We start from the raw sequence: 21,206 nt of genomic DNA, 5'->3' as shown, positions 1-21,206 counted from the left end.
ATCTTCACAGAGTTATGCGGGAGATTTTAGACTCATTTTCCAGATAAGGAAACAAAGTCTCCCAGAGGTTAAGGGGCTCATCCAGGGTCACACGACTGCTAAGAGGTGGAGCCTGGATTCCCACCCAGGCATGTCTGACCGCAGACCCCCCCTCCAAGTGCCTGTGACCACCTTGGTACACTGGCTCCGCCCACAAGGGCAACCTGTCAAATGTCTGGCCAGGAGCCGGTTCACCCCCGGCTGGCCAGCCTTTTCCTGGGTGGTTGCTGCTTACAGTTCTGGGGCTGATTTTGTGCATGTGCTCTGCGTTGCAGCTGTGTTTGCAAAGCAGGATACAAAGGGGATGGAAGCCTCTGTTCAGAAATGGACCCTTGTGCAGAAATCACGCCGGGGGGGCTGCAGCCGAAATGTGAGTGTTGCTCTTTATTTCCAAGCTGCCTGGTTTCTTAGGAAATCCTGAGGGAAGGCCTTGCAAAAAGCGGTATCTGAAGGCTTTCTGTTGCATGAAGCACATTTGCTGGAACCTTGAGTTTTAAAGATTATGCCTTCTGTGAGCCTCCACTTCCTAAATCCGCGTGTGCAGGGAATGTCCCAGGACCACAGGAGCGGGGGTCTTTGGGCTCTTGAAAACAGAGCCTGAGAATCAGATATTGGAGGTTATTAGCAATAAACCAGTGATTCAAACGTTACAGCTTACAAGTGACTTGAATGTCCATGATCTCATTTGCTTTCCCTAACCCCCCAACCCAATAAAGAATGTTCTTATCCCCATTGTACTGATAAAGAAACTGAGGCTTGGGGACGCTAAAGTGACTTGCCCTAAGTTCTATTATTGGGTATAGCTCAGGGGTATAGCCCAAACTTACCACTGCTTTTGAACATCCCTCTCACCACCACCGAGCCCTAGGTACAGTTTACTAACTGGTCTCCCTGCTGCTTCCACGCCCCCGCCCCCCGCCGCCCCTGGGGCATTCATTGTCCACCCACAGCCAGAGTGACTTGAAGCGGATCGCATCATGTTTCTCCCGCGCGGAAACCTCTTCCGTAGCTGTCAGGCTCCGAGGGTGAAATTAGATGGGAATGCCTCGCCCCATCCCACCAGACGCCCCTGGGGCTGGTCCCACCCTTTGAACAGCGTCCCCGGCACCTCCTCCCTATCACGCTGTCCTTCAGCTTCCCGGGTGCTGGGTGCTCCTCCGGAGAGGTCTGGAGTTGCTACAGTGGTTGGGAGCTTGCACTTCAGCGTTCTAGAAACACGGTTCCTGAAGTTTTGTAGCTGTGTGACCTTAGGCAAGTTACTTACCTCCTCTCAGCCTAGCTTCCTTATCTGTAAAGCAGATACTAACGCGCCCTTCCTCAAGATGATGGCTTCTACCAGCGAAACACTAAGAACAGTCCCCGGCTCCATAAATGACAGCGACGTGCTGGGGGCTGGCCATTAGCTGGCCCACAACAAGCAATGCTGGTCTTTAAATCGTCTCCTGTTTTCCATGGATTCGGTGCAAACGTGCATTGTAATCATTTCTATCGCACTCCATGCAAACACGCGTTTCTAGAAGGTACCCCCGTTTTTTGCTTTGGGAATCATGTGGCTGGACTGAGGTTTCCGAGATTCGCTGCGGCTTGTCCCCCTGCAGGCGGAGTGTGTCAGCACGGGCATGGGGACCCACACGTGCGTGTGCCAGCAGGGATGGACCGGGGACGGCCGAGACTGCTCGGAGATCGACAAGTGCCTGCTGGCCAGCACCGGCGGCTGCCACGCCAACGCAACCTGTTTGTACGTCGGCCCCGGGCAGGTAGGTGGGACGAGGCAGAGAGCAAAGGGGAGCGGGACTCCTCCAGTGGCTTTTCCTCGCTGGACGCAGCACTACTTCGTCTACAACTTACTGCAGCTTCTGAATCATTTGTAGTAGTGAGAATCGGTTGTCACAACAAACCTGTGACGTAGGTATTTTTTTTTTTTTACCTTTTGACACTCTTCACCCATTTAGCCCACTCCCACCCCCACCCCAGCCTCTAGCAAGCACCAATCTGTTCTCTTTATCTATGTGCTTGGTCTCAGGTTTTGGTGTTTGGGTTTTTTGGGGTTTTTTTATTTTTAAGATTCCCTATATAATTGAGATCATATGGTATTTGTCTTTCTCTGTCTGACTTACTGCACTTAGCATAATGCCCTCCAGGTCCATCTATGCTGTTGCAAATGGCAAGATCTCATTCTTTTTTATGGCTGAGTAATAGTCCATCGTGTATATATACCACCTCTTCTTTCCTCTATCAGTGGACACCTGGGTTGCTTCCATATTTGGCTATTATAAATAATGCTGCAATGAGCATGGGAGTGCAGATTATCTTTTCAAATTTGGATAAATACTCACAAATGAAATTGCTTGAAGGTACGGTAGTTCTATTTTTAGTTTTTTGAGGAACCACCGTACTGTTTTCCACAGTAGCTGCACCAATTTACATTCCCACCAACAGTGCATGAGTTCCCTTTTCTCCACGTCCTCGCCAACACTTGTTATTTCTTGTCTTGTTGATAATTGGCATTCTAACAGGTGTGAGGTGATATCTTATCGTGGTTTTGATTTGCATTTCCCTGATGCCAAGTGATATCGAGCGTTTTTTTCATGTCCTGTTGGCCATCTGTGTGTCTTCTTTGGAAAAATGTCTATTCGCATCTTTTGCCCATTTTTTTAAAAGGATTGTTTGTTGTTTTATTATTGCATTGCATGAGTTCTTTGTATATTTTGGATATTAGCCATTTATTAGATATGTAATTTGCAACTATCTTCTCCCATTCAGTAGGTTCCCTTTTCATTTTGTTGATGGGTTCCTTTGCTATGCAAACGCTTTTTAGTTAGATGTGGCCCCATGTGTTTATTTTTGCTTTTGCTGCCACATAGGTTACTAGCATTATTCCCATCTTACAAAAGAGAAAATTGAGGCACAAAGAAGCTAAGTAATTTGCCCTCATTGCACAGAAAATAAATCATGTTGTGAAATTCACACTCAGATGGTCTGACTCCAGAGCCCCCTCTTAGTCACCTGACCACACTTTGTAATTCTGTAGCACTCTGCAGTCTGTGATCACTTTCACTTAACCTGGGTAAGGGAGACTGAGGCAGAGAAAGCTACTGCTCAGGAACCAGTCCACACTGAGGAGGTGATGACAAGTGTACTATGACCGTGGCCACGGAAATGTCCTATTCATGAAAGAGCTCACTGCCGTCTTATGTCTCACCACACATTTGGCAAACAATTGCATTTGGTTTTTTTTTTCACCTAAATTGCCAGATTGCATTTGAGAAAGACAAAATATGTCCTGGTCTCTGTATTAGTTTGCTAAGGCTGCCGAAACAAAGCGTCACTAACTGGGTAGCATAGAACAACAAAAATGTATTGTCTCACAGTTCTGGAGGCTAGAGGTCCAAGATCAAGGTGTGGCCGGGCTTGGCTCCTTCGAAGGGCTTGAAGAAGAATCTGTTCCATGCCTCTCTCCAAGCTCTGGGTGGTTTGCAGACAATCTCTGGAGTTCCTCGGCTTATCCACGCATCATCCTGGTCTCTGCCTTCATGTTCACAGGGCGTTCTCCCTGTGCGCATGTCTGGGTCCAAATCTCCCCTTTTCATGAGGACACCAGTCATATCGATTGGGGACCCACCCTACTCCAGTGTGACCACATCTTAACTAATTACATAATAATAATCCTATTTCCAAGTAAAGTTACATTCTGAGGTCCTGGTATCAAGATTTCAACATATGAATTGGGACTGGTCGGGACCCAGTTCAACCCATAACAGTATCTATCCCCTCTCTGCTCTTTCTTTCTGTGGATAAAGGCATCCTGATGTGGGAGATGGAGGAAGAGAAAGGTTTTTTTTTTTTTTAATGGTGCCATATAAGAAATAAAATAGACCATATCTAGGATTGCCCTCAGTAGTTACTAGTTGGCTTGAGAACTTTTAGATATTAGGCAGAAATCCTAATTACCATGAATATTTATGTAAAAAGACAAACCGTGTTTGGATCAACATGTCAGGGTTGGGGGTACAGGGAGGTGCTACCCCAATACCAAGTGGAAAGGATTAAACACCCATGTTTATAAGGTCTTGCCCTGCCCCATAAAGATACATACAGGTGCTTCTGTATACTTATACTTGCATCTAAGATACACACATTTACCAGAGCCTGGGTGGCTCAGTCGGTTAAGCGTCTGCCTTCGGCTCAGGTCATGACCCCAGGATCCCCTCCCCCCTGCTCGTGCTCCTGCTCGCTCTCACTCTCTTTCTCTCTCAAATAAATAAATAAAGTCTTTTTTGAAAAAGATACACACAGGGGCGCCTGGGTGGCTCAGTTGTTAAGCATCTGCCTTCAGCTCAGGTCATGATCCCAGGGTCCTTGGATCGAGCCCTGCTTCGGGCTCCCTGCTCAGCAGAGAGTCTGCTTCTCCCTCTCCCACTCCCCCTGCTTGTGTTCCTGCTCTCGTTATCTCTCTGTCAGATAAATAAATAAAATCTCTAAAAAAAAAAAAAAAGATACACACATTTACCTTATAAAGCACACACAGCAAATGATACTTATATTGTTAAAGATAAAAATTCTTAAGTAGAAATTCTATTCCTTTCTTCCCACAACTTCATGGGTTGTCTTGTATCACGTATGGCACTTCTGGGATAATGAGTTCAGAAAGAAAGTACCAGGGAACTCTCAGATGAAATGTAACACAGAATGTGTAGAGCAGCAGCTCTGGAACCGGAAGTGTAACAAACGAAAGACATTAACTCAGAAGGCCAAACAGCTATGATTTCTGTGGCTCATTTTTCAGGCCACGTGATGAAAGGCATGAAAGGCAATTGTTTTCAATAATCCCTTTTGTTCTTGGAATTATAGAATGAGTGTGAGTGCAAGGAAGGATTTCAAGGCAATGGGATTGATTGTGAAGCAGTAACTTCATGCTTGGAACAAACTGGGAAATGTCATCCACTGGTGAGTTACTTCATTTCTTTTATTCTTACTTCAAAAAGAAAAAAAAAGTTACTTGAGAAAGAAAGAAGACTAGTTTATTTCTTATCTAGAACTACTAATGAACAAAATCTCTCCTCCTCCCAGAGAGAGTCCCCAGGCAGAATGTTCTTACAAATGTCACTCCAATCCAAAGCTTGGAAGAACCAACGTATGATTGCCAGATAAAATACAGGCTTCCCAGCTAAATCAGAATGTCAAATAAATAACAATCCTTTAGCACAAGTATGTTCCAACGATTACATGGGACAAATTTATACTAAAAATTATCCAGACCTTCTCCAAAATTCACATTTAACTTGGTATTTTTTATTTGTTAAACCTGGCAATTCTTTTTTTTTATTACGTTCATTTAGCCAGCATATAGTACATTAGTTTTTGATGTAGTGTTCAACGATTCATTAGCTGCGTGTAACACCCAGTGCTCATCACCAGACGTGCCCTCCTTAATGCCCATCACCCAGTCACCCCATCCCCCACCCCCCTCCCTTCTGTGACCCTTAGTTTGTTTCCCGGAGTCCAGAGTCTCTCACGGTTTGTCTCCCTCTCTGATTTCTTCCCATTCAGTTTTCCCTCCCTTCCCCTGTGGCCCTCCATGCTATTCCTTATGTTCCACGTATGAGTGAAACCATACGATAATTGTCTTTCACCAGTGGGCCCCAAACATTACATGGGACATACTTATACTAAAACTTACTTGTTTATCTGAAACTCAAATTAACTGTGTGTCCTGTACTTTTACATGCTAAATCTGCGAGGGATGAAAAGGAAGAATTTAATTGTGATTAAGCAGGAGCTGTACCAAACACACAGACGGGAGCCTTTCTTTGGGATAGGGCAGGGTCTGCGGGTCACTCCCAGCGTCTTTCAACCCCAAAGTTGCAGTTTTCACCTTCGATGGAGACTGAGGGCTCACGGATGTAACTCAGAGCTAACTATTCTGTAAGGAAGGCAAACTCTTTCTTTTATCTCTGTTTTATAAGGCAACCTGTCAGTTTACTTCTGGCCTCTGGAGTTGTGTTTGCCAGGAGGGCTATGAAGGAGATGGCCTTCTGTGCTACGGAAATGCAGCCGTGGTAAGTCTGCAAAATGAACTCCTATGCAGAATAATAAAGACACAAAATCTAAAAAAAAAAAAAAAATCTCTTAGCTAGGATGCCAGTCATGTCCTCCAGGAGATCATACAGGAAAGCAAGCTGCTCACTCTTCTTGCAACAGCTTAGCCTCGCTGTCCCTTTGCCAGCTCGGCTCGCCTGTCCCAGGGACCCAGGCTCCCCTCTTTCTGCCATCAGCTCAGGTCCCACCTGCATTGTCCTCTCCCTTGGACCGATCCCTCCCTTCAAGGGATTACTCATGCATCTCAGCTCTTGCACCTGTTGGTTTACTCACTGACTATCTGACAGCTATTCACTAATTCATTTGATAACCTCAACCACTTTCAAAAAGGAATTGAGACAACTCTGAGATTTATTGCATTGGTGTAAATTGCATACAATAACTCTTGCCATTCCCATGGTGTTTAATAGTTTTAAAATGCTTTCCCCTACATAAATGCATGTAATATTCATAAGTCCAGAAGCAAAGCATCATCATATTCATTTTTCAGATAAGACTTGAGTTCTCAGAGAGGTCAAGTGACTTACCCAAGATCACACAGCTAGTAAATGGCAGACTCAGGACGTGAACCCAGTCTTTTTCAACTCAAGGTCTAGACCTTCCTTTATCACACCTGCACACATCACTGAGCTACTGGTGCTGTGGGTACCTCTTCGAGTCTTAACTTCCCCCAAACAAGTGTAAGTTGTGTGAGAATGGAGGTCATCTTTTCCCTTTCGTATGCCCTCCCTTCGCTCCAACCTGGTGCCCACTGCGGCTGCTCAGTATATATGTTCATCAACACAGTCCCATGGTGGAACGATGAAAAAGAAGAGTGGCTAAGACTTCCTGAGCATGTCCCGCATGCCAGCCTCTATTCTAAGCACTTCAAAACAGTAACTCCTCCAAATTTCACAGCAACCTATCAGCTGGAGCTTTTATTATCCCCATCTTACAGGCAAGAACATTGAGGCCCAGAGAGACCAAGTAACTTGCCTAAGGATTTAGGCAACGGCCAAACCAGAATGAAAACCCAGGTGGTCTGGCTCCACATTCCACGCCACTCCTCAATGTTGGCTCTGAGAGGGGGCTGTCATTGAGCTCTGTGACCCTCCCTAGGGCCTGGGGCCATGACCTTAAAAACTAAATTCTGACTTGGAAGAGCTTCAGGTGGTTTTTGCATCTGAAGTTTCTGGAATTACTTCTTTATCTCGAGTAGAGAGGATAATGGAGCCGCTAAGCATGAAAGATCTGTGCAGCTCTGGCAACATGGAAATTCAACTAGCTGACCCCCATTCACGTCGGCCAGGAAAATGAGCTGAGCCCAGCCCCGGGAAGGCGAAGTGCATGCTGCTCAGACGTGCTGTGATTATGCTTATTCATTATTCCTTCTCTCGTGTTCTCTCTGATCTCTCCCTCCCTCCCCTGCACGACATGAATAAGGAATTGTCATTTCTCTCTGCGGCAGCTATATTTAACCAGTGGATAAACGTGAGTACCTTTGTTGGAACTTGAGAAATGTATACAATTTTAGAAATTTGGAATGCATATCCCACAAAACTGAAAACGCAGCTGGTAGGAAGGAGGGAAAGCAATTGCCTAGAGCAGTGGCCCTCCACCCTGACCACACTGGAATCACATGGAGTCACATGGAATGCGCTGTTTAAATAGCCATGCCTAGGCTCCCGCCACAGACACTCTGACTTGATTGGTCAGAGGTATCCCCTGGGCATGAGTGCATTTTAAAAGCTTCTGGTCTAAGCACTAAGAACTTCTGGTCTAGGTTAAGCTGGAGGGGTCAACTTTTCAACCAATTCAAATATATATGTATCATTTCACTCATCGAGAGGTCTTTTTAAAGAGTCAACATAATTCATTATTGCAATTCACCGAGTTGGATTTGGGATTTATAGTTGTAATCTGGGATAATCCATGGGTGCTTAGCTCTTGTCCCAGCATGCTCCGAGGAGCTTCTTTCTCTCCCCTGGAAAGTTCTATGATGAAGAATCCAATCCCCACTATACCCATTTGTCTGTATCTCTGTCATCTTCGCATGAGTGGACCAAGATGCCATCACAACCTATAGTTTATCCTCTTTGAGTAGACATATGCCAAGATAAAGAGAGCCTAGTGAGCACCACTCTAGGACAGCTCCTGATTGCTTCTCTGTGGGGCCTCTCTGCCCCACCACATGAAAGAGCAGGGACTGAGAGTCCTATTGCACGTGATGATTTCCGTATAGACCGAGTCTACATGCATACACTTGCCCAGTGGGGTAGTGGACCCAGCTCATCCCAACACACGAGAGCACATCTTCCCCAAACTCACCTTCAATGCTGTCACATTCATGGCTTGAAATCAGCCATGGTGGAAGGATATACACCACAGAAATCAGGGAATGTTACAAACCAGGGGGTTTTGTTTGTTTTTCCTGGAATCAGTTGTTAAACATAAACGCACCACGCCTACCCAAAACTAGCTGTAGGTTAGGATAAAAAGTAGGTCAAATTTGATTTCAGGCTTACAGTCTGTCCCCCATGCTGAAACACTTCCTGAAATCTTCCCACCATCCTTATTCCTAGGGCAGCCAAGGGTTCTTAAAGTTCATACACCCACACACAGGATCATCAAGACTATTCTCTGGTTCTTTGTTTAGACTAAAGGATAAATGACTGATAATGATTCAAAGTCTGACCGGGGGATGGGGAAAATTTGCCTTTTGACAAAGCTCACACATTTAAGTAAAAAGAATGTGTCTCAGAGGAGAATATGAGACACCAGCCAGTGGGTGGGATGGATGTGGGAAAGGGGTCCCTAGGACTCTTCCAATGTCCCTGAAATTACTTCCGCTGGGAAATTGTCATCTCTGCTAAGCATTCAGTCCTCCCTGTTTGACCTCTAAAGTGAGCCAGGCCCACCTTCTTTCCCTCCTGTGATTCAGAATGCTTCTCTACAACCCATGCTGTCAGCTGCCTCAAACCTCACTGTCCTCGTGCCTTCCCAGCAAGCTATTGAGGACATGGATCAAGATGAAAAAACCTTTTGGTTGTCCAAGAGCAATATTCCAGCCCTAATAAAGTAGGTATTATGTATTTTATTCTTCATGATATCTCACTGGCATCCATGTGAACGACATTCAGTAGAGGGAAGCCACATGGTCCTTGAGATCCATGGAACTCAGCATGTTCTAGAACATTCCTCACCTCCTTCCCGAGGATGGTAATAGTTAACATTATTGACAGCTAACTCTGTGATAACTACCTTATGTATAACTCAGTTCATCCTCCCAACAACCCTATGAGATAGGCATTAAAATTACACCTATTTTACAGATGTGTAAACTGAGGTGTGAGGTGATTCCATAACTAACCCAAGGTGTCATGGCTGATAATCACAGGGGAAGAGTTTGAATCTGGCCATCTGGCTCCAGAACCTATTTTCTTAACTATTCAATGATACTCCTTCATGCATTGATATTTCATGATAGCCCTTCTGGACTGTTGCTTTAGAAACCATATGCTGCTGGGCACATACAGAGTGGCAGATCTGCAGGCTCTGTCACCTTCGGACATGCTGGCAACGTCTTTGCCCGGTAACTTCCTTCACCTGGCGAAGGCAGATGGGGTAAGAGAGTGCTGTAATCTGTCTGTTAAGTGGAAACGTGTCATCTATGTTTGCACTGCCCACTTTTAATGTTTGTGTTATGGAAATTTCCAAACATGAGCAAAAACAGACCAAGAATAGAACTTCCACGTAGGCATCACCCAGCCTCAACAACATGTGTGTGTGTGTGTGTGTATGTATCAATATATGTTGACACTCAACATATATTGATATACACACACACACACACACACACACACGTTACTTTGTAGTAGTGATGCTATAAAATGTGGTCCTGCACCCACAGCTTGGCCACAAGGCTCTTCTTGACAGACCACAGACTGATCCAGAAAGGCAAACCTTTCCATGGTTCTGGGTAAAGGTTGCCCAGTTTCACAACTGTGGCGATTCGTATATGCTGAACTAAAAACGGGTTCCCGGTGACCTACTAATGAGTCATTATAGGTTACTAAAATTTTATGTCAAGTTAGAGTCAGTCAACCAATCTTTACTGAGCACCTACGATGCCCCAGGCACTAAGTGCTGGAGTCACGGCGGCGCACAAGGAAGAACCGCAACCCCGCGGAAGCTCAGCTTCTGGCACTTGCTGCGTGTGTCCGGACTTGGAGTCAGTCTTGCATCGGGAAGTTTGGCTGCCTTGCTGCATAGGCCAGTGTTTGAAAGCTCTTGCTATGAATTGCGCAAGATGAAAATGAAGATTTTACTGGAAAATGAGAACTGCTACATCAGTGGACCATCAAAAATGTTTTGGAATTACTGCTCTAAAACATTTTTACCTTCCTACTCATCAGTGCGAGCACTGTGGAAAGGGCCTATGCCTAGTACTACCGGAATGTATGTGCCTCATCAGATCATTCTTTGCAGAAAGCAGAAAAGAGTTGCATGCAGTTCCATGGATTCTTTCCATATTATTGGTCTAATTCTAGTACATTACATACTTATATCAGACAATGGGGTTATGTTCTGTCGGTGTTCTAAATCATTGATTCTTTTAGCAAGCATGAACTGAACACCCACCCTGGGCAGGCTTATCCTGGGTTCTATGCAGTCAGAGACAAATCAATGGGACCATTGACCTGGAGGAGTTAACCACCAAAGACACATTTTTAATGAGTTACTTGGTCTGATATAAATGTCTCCCTTTAACCAAAAGAGATGTGCAAGGTGGCCAGGAATTTTTTCTCCAGGGCCTCTGCTGATGTGAGTTGGGAGGCGTCAGGGTGAGACTCAAGTCCCCTTCTGCACCGAGGGTCGCAGGAGGGATTTCAAATAAAGGGTAGGGGTGGGGAGAAGAAAGGAAAGTAGAGAGAGTGGAGCCCAGCTGTATCGTAGTTGGTTGGTGGCTGGTGAGTGTGTAGGTTGGGTAATTAATATTCTTGCAAAGTAGCTGGATTCTGATCAGGAAAGTCAGGTACTGTCCATATGAGTTTGCTAGCTAGGGCTGTTATAACAAGGTACCACAAAGTGAGTGGTTCCAACGACAGAAAATTTTGTCTCACTTTCTAGAGGCCAGAGGTCCAAGATCAAGGGGGGAGCAAGGTTGGCTCGTGAGGGCTATTGAAAGGGGCTGTTCCAGGCTTTCTCCTTGGCTTGTAGATGGCCTTCTTCATGGTCACACAGCGTTCTCCCCGTACTGCGCTCTGTGTCCCATTTCCTCCTCTTATAAGAACACCAGCCATGTTGGAGTAGGGCTGACTGCAATGCTCTCATTGTAACGTGATTACCTCTGTAAAGACCTTTCCAAATAAGGTCCCATTCTGAAGTATGGGGGGTTAGGACTCCAACACATGAATACTGAGGACAAATGCAACCCACAACACTGTCAGTAGGACTTTTCAGGCTACAGGATCACTTTGGTGAGCCTCAACCAGCACTCTTGGAATGAAGTAGAAAAGAATAGAATCGGTGTTCAGGGGCCTCCCAGATAGTAGAGGAAAGTATCCCTTTATTTTGATTGTGTGTGTGTGTGTGTGTGTGTGTGTGTGAGAGATGCCTAGTGTGTCACAATTTAAAGATATTTCCAACTTCGGGTCATGGTCAGAAGTGTGAAAGTCACTACCACTTGAGAAGTATAAAACCCAGAAAGAGTTTCAATTCCTGAATCTCCTACCCTATGGAGACTCACCGCCCCACTGTGGTTTGCATCTACAGAATGTCACGATCGAAGGGGCATCTGTAGTTGACGGTGATAATGCAGCCACAAACGGCCTGATACACGTCATCAACAAGGTACGCGCTTGCAACCTTCCACAAGTACGGCATCTCTTCTCACTTCATTTATTCGTCCTCCTGCACAGCATCTTTGCCAGGGGTGGGGGGTGTGGCGCTGGTAGGGGGGGCGCGCTGGGGCGGTGAGGGGGGAGTGGAAATCCCTACCTCTAATGGAAGAGTACCTGGGTTGTGCTCTGTGAGTTAAAACTGCTTAGAGGTTCTCTGCATCCAGTCACACTCATTTGTTACTTAGTCTATATTCGGCAACCAGGCCCTCAAGTGTGGCCACATATATTATATTTCTGATTTATGTGAACATCTTAATCAAGAGCTAGAAGAAAGGCAAGTGGTTATGTATTATTTTTCCTCTCCCCTTCCTGCATTATTGCACCCTAAAAAGATGGGGTAAGGAAGCCCTACGAAAAAAATGGAAAAGGGTAGAAAAAGTATTTTGAAATTTTCATTTTCTTCTAAGACACAATGCAACAGTATTCAAAGGTACGAAAGAGAAAAAAAAAAAAAGTGTAGCGGGAAATGGGGTTTTAAGCTATCCTATAATTTTAGGTTACTATATTAGGATTTTCATTGAAAATTAAGGTTAGAATTTAGGGTATATTGGGAACTTTGGAAAGGTGGAAGATTGGAAAAGACAATTAACTAATAGCATTTTAACTAAAATTATCCTCACTTGCCACTTCCGTACTCACTTTTGATTTTAATTTACAGAAAAGGTCAACTATTTCTGTGCAGAAAAGAGAAGCTATTTGTAAGATGCCTGGGTGCATTATTTTGGAAAAAAAAAAAAAAACCTTACAATTCCCTTGTATTACCAAGAAACATTAAGGAAACCCACATTTTTGAGCAAGTGATCACTTGCAGGGAACTATGCTGGATTTCTGACTTCTTACGATGCAAATGAACATTACTTACCAAGGGTATTTTTCTTCTCCAATCCTGGCTCTCCTACTAAAAACCTATGAAAAACCTTTTTAAAAAACATTAAATTACCTCTCCTTATTTACATTTCTGATGGCCACACCTTGTTAGTACAATGGCCCCTCAAACCATCTCCTGTCCTGATCGTTATTATCATGGGGCCAATTCAAGTCTCGCCTCCTCCTCGAAGCCTTCCCCGATCCCTGCAGCCCGTATCATCAAGGATGGCATACAGCATCTGGGTACCGGCTCATAGCAAGCTATGTGAACTTGGGCAAGCAACATAACTTCTCTGAGCCTCATTTTTCTTCCCCAGGGAGAACAAAACAACACCTTCTCTCTCTTGGTGCCTACTGCTTAGCAGGCCTTCCCTCAATAAATGTTGGTTTTACTCCTTTCTTCCTCCCCTATAATTCCATGGGATTTAGGGGTGTGGAACTCATTCGGCACCCTATGCCCTCTTGTACTGATAGTTCTTCCTCACGGTATAGTCCCGGACTCCCACATGATGGCATATCCTGCGGGGGGGGCGGGGGCTGTGTCTCTGTGTCCCTCATCAGCATTGGCACCTAGTCTCGTACATGGTAATAGTGACAACTAGAATGATTGACAGCGCAGTAGGTACCGGCCCTGAACAATATATCATGTCACATTATCTCGTGTGATTTTTACCACAACCCTAAGACAGTAGATGCGACTGTCCTCACTTCACAAATGAGGCGAGTAAGGCTCCTCAGGGTTAAGTAACTGGACTGAGGAGGAAGTGATGTGACCACAAAAGATTCCTGGATGCCTGTCAACTGGTCCAAGTCCTCTGCTTAGCCTCCGGGTTGCACTGGCTCCCTAAGGACCCCCTACACCTGCCCTTGGACACTGTGGTCACCTTTGCCAAGGCCACCATGAACACGTGTGCAGGTCGTGCCCTGCATATCCATGCCTGTCCCAAGGGTGGCATGGGGCTAACCCCCAGCCCACTTCACTCCTCAGGCTACGCACCCCCCCTTTGGTGTTGCCAACTGTCAGAGGAAAATGTGCCCTGTGTTAAATTTGCAGAGGCACTCTGTGGACAAGCAGTGGTCCTTATCATTGCATCTGGTCATGCAACATGAGCCTACCTACCGGAGGGCAGCAAGTCCTACGGACACATGCTAACAGAATCTGGGGACTTCCTTTCCCAGGTTCTGGTTCCCCAAAGAAGCCTATCTGTCTCCTTGCCAAACCTGCTCACCCGGCTGGACCAGATGCCCGACTATTCCATCTTCCGGGGCTACATCATTGTAAGTACCATGTTCGCTGTGCGACCTGCTGGCTCAGGGTAACTGCACAGGGGAATCCCTCACGCGTTTTTGTGTCTTGCCCCCACAGCAATATAACCTGGCCAGTGCGATCGAGGCAGCCAACGCTTACACAGTGTTTGCTCCAAACAACGAGGCCATCGAGAATTACATCCGGGAGAAGAAGGTCACAACTCTAGTAGGTATTGGGAATGATAACCAGGAAAATTATTTCTGAACATTCAAACTCAACATTTTTCAATCCATCAATCAGGGACCATTCCACTCTCTCATCAGAGCTTCCTTGTCCGTGTCCAGATACTTAAGGTATACTTGTGCAGAGACTTTCTCTGCCCGTGTGTTTCATTCACACCCCTGGGAACACACAGTCAGGACCCGATACAAGGATGCAGGTGTCCCAGGAAGCTGGAAGGATCCTCCTGGTCACCCCTCTTCTCCGCCCTGGCCTCCCTGGTCCCCTGAAATGTCAGCGGCAGGGATGAGGAGAAAGTGGGTCATCTCTGTCTTCCTCCTCTTCTCCCCACTTCCATCCTCCCTGATTCCTAACATCTGGGGCTAGACAGTCCAAATTTGTCAAAAGATTTTGTCAAAGAATACAAAGCTCCAATCATGCCACTCTATGCCTTAACACCGTTGGGTGGATCCCCATTTCTTGCAGGACTGAGTTCAGACTACCTTCCCAGGTATTTAAGGCCTCTGTCAACTGGCCGCCATTCATCTCCTATTCAGTGGTGGCTCCAGAATTTTCACTTAGGAGCCAGGGTTGCCCTGCTCCTAGCCTCCACGATGGGAGGACATGTTTGAAGCTGTATTTGCACAGCAAACACACTATTTTCCCTTATATCTTCAAATAAGGTGCCTGAGACAGAGACACTAATGAAATGTGGACAATTGAAGTCCCTCTAAGCCGTCCTTGGGCCCACCTCTTCTCTGCAGAAGCCCCCTGATCTAACCAGAGTGACGGTCTTAGAGACCCTAAATAAGCCAAAGGGGTGTCTGATGCCTTTGTTCGTATCCACCCCCACACACATACAAGTGCACATGTGTGCACGCACACCAACACACGTACACGCACATAATGCTCCCTCAATCAGAAAGCCTGCCCTTCTGCCTTCACTACCTCCAGAATTGCCCCACCCATTCTTCAAGTCCAGTCTGGCCTCCTCAGGGAAGCTGGCTCACCACCCGAGCCAATAGAAAATCTCTCCTGCCTCTGAGTTCAGACCATCTGCATGCCCTTCAGCATCTATATGGTGTGATGAGTTGTCCTTTCAAGTGAGCAGGCCTTAGCTCACCAAGGAGCTTATAAAGTCCATAAGGGCAGGGACAATGTCCTACACTTTTGTAACTGACATGATAAACAAGCAGGGCTCCTGGGAGGGGTCAGAAATCACCTTCATCCTGTCTCCCCTGCCCTGCCCCAGTCCCTGTGAACCTGTTCAGTGGAAAATATTCTTTTCCTGCCTCCCCGATGCTTTGCTGGTTCACTGGAGACCCCACCCACCACTGTGGTCTCTGACTGCTGTCCTCTTGACCTGAGTGCATCACCCTAGCCCTATAGTCATCAATCTCCTCCTCGACCCTAAGCATCCAGAACCCACCTCCAGCTTTTCCCCTGGGGAAGCCTGTCTATTCCACTAGGCCGCTATCTAAGATAAGACCTAAGGTCTCAGTTCTCTCCAACCTTGCCACACATCTAGCCCACAGGACATACGTCATTTCTTGTCCCAAGCCAGCATTGAGTGGTGGCCTGTCTCAGTGCAAGGACACCTCTCCTCCCTCCCCAGTCGATCAACCTGCCAGCCATCTGTGGAGTGAGATTGCTCAGGCCTGAGTACAATCCAGTCCCACAGGCCACCATATCTGCCACCGATCACGTTCTTCAAAACATCCCATCAAATCTCCTCTTGTGGTCCCTGGGGTGAGAGGCAGGCTGGGGTGTGGGGACTCTCTCTTCATAACACTTCTCTTGAAAGAAATCATCTTTAAAATCCTCCCTTGAGCTTCATGCCCTCGGTCCGGGTTTTAGGGTCACATCAGGAGTTGTGGACCATCCCACGTGGAAGACTGGCCATGTGGGAGGTGATGTGTCTCAGATTTAGTATTTAATATCTACTGCGTCCTGATGCCTCGGTCAGACCTTACAGTTCAACAAGCTATTGCTCTGGTAATTCCCACAGTGCTGGGCATGCTGGGGGCAGCCCAGTAAGTGACTGGGGCTTGGTTGACCTGTGGGTTAACTTTCACTTCTGTGTGCTGCCCAGGAGGAGGACGTACTCAGGTATCACGTGGTCTTGGAGGAGAAACTCTTGAAGAATGACCTGCACCACGGCATGCACCGGGAGACCATGCTGGGCTTTTCCTACCTCCTCGGCTTCTTTCTCCATGATGAGCAGGTGCGACCCTTTTACTTAAAACCCAGGAGTGAGTGTCTTAGCTCCTATCATCTGTCATCACTTCCATGTTGGAATAATCTCACTGGTGCTTCCTAAGCCTTATCTACAAAAGACAGTTGTCTGTCTTTCACCATAAAAAGCAAAGAGACTGCCAAGCTCCCCAGCTCACCCTCCCTGTTACCAGCATTCGGATAATGGGTGTGGGCTTTACTAATCACGGTATTTGAATTCCAGCACTCACAAGTGCCCTCTGACACTGGTTCCTAACAAACCCAACAGACAGTCCCCAAGCGGTCTCTAAGATAGAAGGGTACCTGGCAGCAAAACCCAACTCCCAGGATGTGGCCCTGACTCCACGGGGCCAAGTGACACGTGGGATCCAGCAGCCGAGTGAATAATGTCGTGATTGCTTGATCGTAGGGACCCGCGGTCCCAGGACCAGCTGACCCCACACCAGTATCCCAATATCTAGCTCACACAACCACTAAATATTTCAGTGTTCAGAATTCATGAAAAAGAATTGATGAGACTAAATATGTAAAGTATTTCAAGTATAATTCTAATGACATATTTCAAACATCAAGGAAGAAGACTGGTTTATGAAAATTCAACAAGAAACTACAGTGTAACTCTAGTGTAAATTCTCATAAGAAAAATTAATAAAAACAAATTATTGCTTAAGATAAACTAAGCACAATGTTAAGAGGAAGAAAGTTTAATCACGGACATTTTTTAGCATTAATATTATTTGGTCCTTTTATTTATTTTTTTTTTTAAATCATTTTTTTTTTTAAAGATTTTATTTATTTATTTGAGACAGAGAGAATGAGAGAGACAGAGAGCACATGAGAGGGGGGAGGGTCAGAGGGAGAAGCAGGCTCCCCGCCGAGCAGGGAGCCCGATGCGGGACTCGATCCAGGGACTCCAGAATCATGACCTGAGCCGAAGGCAGTCGCTTAACCAACTGAGCCACCCAGGCGCCCTATTTGGTCCTTTTAAAAAGTGCAATGTTAAAACAATGTTCTCTGTGGTATCATCATTGAACCACAAGTGAAGCTTTGTGGACATTTTGTTTCAACCTGCTTGGGTAAAAAAAAAGAGCCTAACTCTTCGTTACTTCCAAATATTTTCCTCCCACTCCTGCGAATAATCCCACCTGTTATGGAATAACTTTGAGGAGATCCTTTTAAATACATTTTCTTATTTTTCCTGGTAAGGCAACTTTTTATTGGTAAAGAACTTAAATTTTTTTGTTTTTATCCGTATCATTTCTTACTTCATTACATACAGATGAATTTTCTAATGCAGTTAGTTGAATAAATTTCAACTCTGTCCTGTTTATTTTCCATTTGTTTGGAAATTCTTTGATCTAGAGCAATTTTACACTAGAGGCTTTTAACTCACAATAAACAGTTCTACCTCACAGTCGAGGTTTTGCTTTTATCCGTAACTCATTTACTTTCTCTTAGGACAACGGAATTTTACGAAAAAGCTCTCTAACCCAGTAAACTTGTGTTCAAATAAAAATTTTAATGCAGCCCATAATTCTCTGGGTACATCTCACAAAGAAAATGATTCAGACTTTTTTTAATGCCAAATCAACGGTATTATAGCATCAGAAGTTATGTCAGTTTGATATTTTTTAAGTAGCTCAGTATCTCAGAATTCTGGAAGTTTGTGCTGCAAGCACCATTTGACAGCACCTGTAAGGTTCCCTGCTAGTTTTCCAAATCTACACAGACGCTAGAAGACCTCTGTGGAGCTCAGCCATGATTGATCTCAACACGCAACGGAAATTCACCTGACTCCAAGCAAATCATAAGGGATTTTAACATTCCATGGCAGTTCAAATTTCAGTACTTAAAAGAGTCATTTTAATATTGCTGTTGTGGGGAGTTTGGGGATGTTATTAATCATTTTTAAACCCTTTTTGGATACAAACTTAACATTTTCTTAGTACAATAAAGATTCCCCCTTCTCCCAACTCACACCTATACACACACACACACACACACACTCTCTCTCTCTCTCTCTCTCTCTCTAATTTTTTAAAGAACTATTTGTTCCCAATTATATTAGTTATATTAATGAATGGATGAATGGATTCACTTGTTTTGCATTACTCAATCATTAAGGTAGCCTCCCCTAAAAAAATCAAAACAAAACAAGTTGCAACTCAGAGTTGAATTTGAGTTTGCAGCATGTAATGCAGAACCTCTGAGCACCTGCCACACACTGGGATATGATACTATCTGGTGGAACACTTTCCACAAACAAAAACACTTTAAAAATGCTAGTTATTTTTATTCTTAAATACCTGTTGCTTGGCCTTTCTAAGGGTTGCTTACAAACTAACCATAGAGATGTGCTGAAAGGCCATTGAGTTCCCTTCTCCATGCCTTGGTTATGGAAGGCATTCAAACCTCCAGGACCACCAGTCCACAGCACAGGGAAGCACACCCCATGGAGCCATTTTGCCAATGGGACTCATGTAACAATCATGATTCAGAATTCTTCAAGCAGTCATAAACCAACTAATGTGAGGGGTGGAGAGAAACCTTAGAGATGATCTAGAACAGCCTCTTCTTTTACAAAAGAGGAAATTGAGATTCAGAGAGGAAAAGCAACCGGCCCGAGGTCACACAACAAGATGGTGCCAGATGCAGGACTGTTACTTAGACTCTCCTCCCCAAGAGAGCTCTTTCCACTACAGAGTGCTACCTTCCAGGTGGACACTGGAATATCTCCGAGACTGTTCAGATAGTGATAGCCTCTAATCCCTACCGTTGCTATTTCTCTTGAAATCACTACAATCAAACTCACATTCAGCCCTCTTGTTCACAGCTCTACGTAAATGAGGCCCCGATAAACTACACCAATGCGGCCACTGACAAGGGAGTGATCCATGGCTTGGGGAAAGTTCTGGAAATTCAGAAGAATAGATGTGATAATAACGACACTACTATTGTACAAGTAAGTTATATCCAAGGCCAATGATGCACCTGTTGGTTTCATTTTTTATAAATTTTTAAAGCATAAAGTTCATCTATCAGGACATCTCAATTCGGTTCAAAAACACATTGAGTGAGGATCTCTGATGTATGAAAAAACAGAATCAACTTGACTCTACAAAGATAAATGAGACATGACCCTGCCCTCAGTGGGCTCACAGTCCAGTGCAATGACTTGTACCTTGGGTGCCTGGGAACTTCCCTGGAGGGTTGTACTGAGCAGGATTCTCAAGCCATGGTCTTCCTTAGTGGGAAACATGCCACGCCTGATGTAGGCGCAGAGAGGGGGGCTAGGGTGCACCTACGGCAGGTATTGGCCAAGCCTGGTCTACTGGGAGAGAAAATAGGGAGCTGCATTATTTCGGTGTAACAGAGGATTCGGTAATGCAGCCTTCTCACTCCAGTCCATGGGATGGTGTAGGATCTTTCCGTAATAGTAATAACTGCTGACATTGGGGGGGGCACTTATTATGTGCCAGGCACTGCACATATTTTATATTGTTATAATGGTTTTATACGGGTTAATACACATGTTACATGTATTAATCCGTCCTCACAACACCCTACAAAATAGGTACTATTACTATTCCCATTCTACAGATGGGGAAAATGAGCCACAAAGAGGTTAAGGAATGTACCCAGGTTCACAGAACTAGCAAGTGGCAGACAAAGAGTTCAAATCCAGGCAGTCTGGCCCCAGAGCCAGAACCGTGAACGACCGCACTATCCTGTCTGGTGGGGGCCAAGTTAAGAACTAGTCACATTGGCCTCCTCCTGTTCTAGGAACGGGTCACATTTAAAAATTTCTGTCATTCTTAAGTTGCGCTCATTGTTTTATAATAGTGTATATTATCTCCACGCTGAGTCCTCAGCTCCCAGGTGCTCCCAAGGGTTGACCAGATGAACTTCCCTAATATCTTTCTGAGTTTCACTTCTACATCCTAAACCCTTCAGCTCCAAGGTCTGTAAAATACTTGCAGCCTCCCTTTGCACTAAAATTAAGAATGGTGAAATGTTCACTTTGCCTCTCTGTGTTTTACCAAGGGGAAATGTGGCAAGTGTCTCCAGCAGCCAGTCTGCCCGTTTGGAACTAAACAACTAGTAAGTATTTTGTCTGCTTTGATAAAATAGTTTCCAGATTCCAGGAGGTCCAAATTAGAAAATGAACCTCAAAAAAATGAAAGAAAGAAAATGAACCTCAAGCATACCTCATTTTCACTGCCCTCAATTCCTGTACTTGGTTTTAATTTAATTTTACCATCGTATGTGCACCTTTCTAAAGTCTTGAATCTTTTTTTGGACCGAAGCATAATTTAATTAATACATAAATAGAAGCTGGGATTCACATCAGTTGATGCACAATACAGGAAGGCATTTTTCACTTTCTACATCTTTCAGTCCCGGAAACCAGTTGAGGACAAGAGCAAGAAACCTTAGAGAAGGGCAGACTCCATAACCAAAACCACATCCAATCTGGATGAGTTTCACCTGCCTGATTTCCTTTTATAGTTGAACTTACAACTCTCTCTAAGAAACAGATGGCAAACTTGGGAGAAGTTAACATGTCTTTGAATTAATTACCAATGTTTCTTGTAGCTCTTTATTGCGAAAGCTAC

The 21,206-nt window shown here is 45.0% G+C and overlaps 1 protein-coding gene across 1 annotated transcript in view; it reads left to right on the top strand.

Moving 5' to 3' along the window:
* Window positions 1-21,206, top strand: part of STAB2 (stabilin 2) — a 145,665-nt gene that overhangs the window by 67,506 nt on the left and 56,953 nt on the right. The window contains 14 exon segments of the mRNA XM_021687579.1: window positions 315-390; window positions 392-409; window positions 1,638-1,796; window positions 4,891-4,986; window positions 6,006-6,098; window positions 7,561-7,608; window positions 9,059-9,195; window positions 9,627-9,741; window positions 11,893-11,970; window positions 14,067-14,165; window positions 14,254-14,361; window positions 16,448-16,579; window positions 19,424-19,552; window positions 20,635-20,691. Of these exon segments, the coding sequence (XP_021543254.1) occupies window positions 315-390; window positions 392-409; window positions 1,638-1,796; window positions 4,891-4,986; window positions 6,006-6,098; window positions 7,561-7,608; window positions 9,059-9,195; window positions 9,627-9,741; window positions 11,893-11,970; window positions 14,067-14,165; window positions 14,254-14,361; window positions 16,448-16,579; window positions 19,424-19,552; window positions 20,635-20,691 (1,345 nt within the window).

This window comes from Neomonachus schauinslandi, chromosome 5, assembly GCF_002201575.2.
Source record: "Neomonachus schauinslandi chromosome 5, ASM220157v2, whole genome shotgun sequence".
In the NCBI taxonomy this organism is placed as follows: Eukaryota; Metazoa; Chordata; class Mammalia; order Carnivora; family Phocidae; genus Neomonachus; species Neomonachus schauinslandi.
The sequence above is the reverse complement of the archived record's forward strand: the minus strand, read 5'-3'. Positions and strand labels throughout refer to the sequence as shown.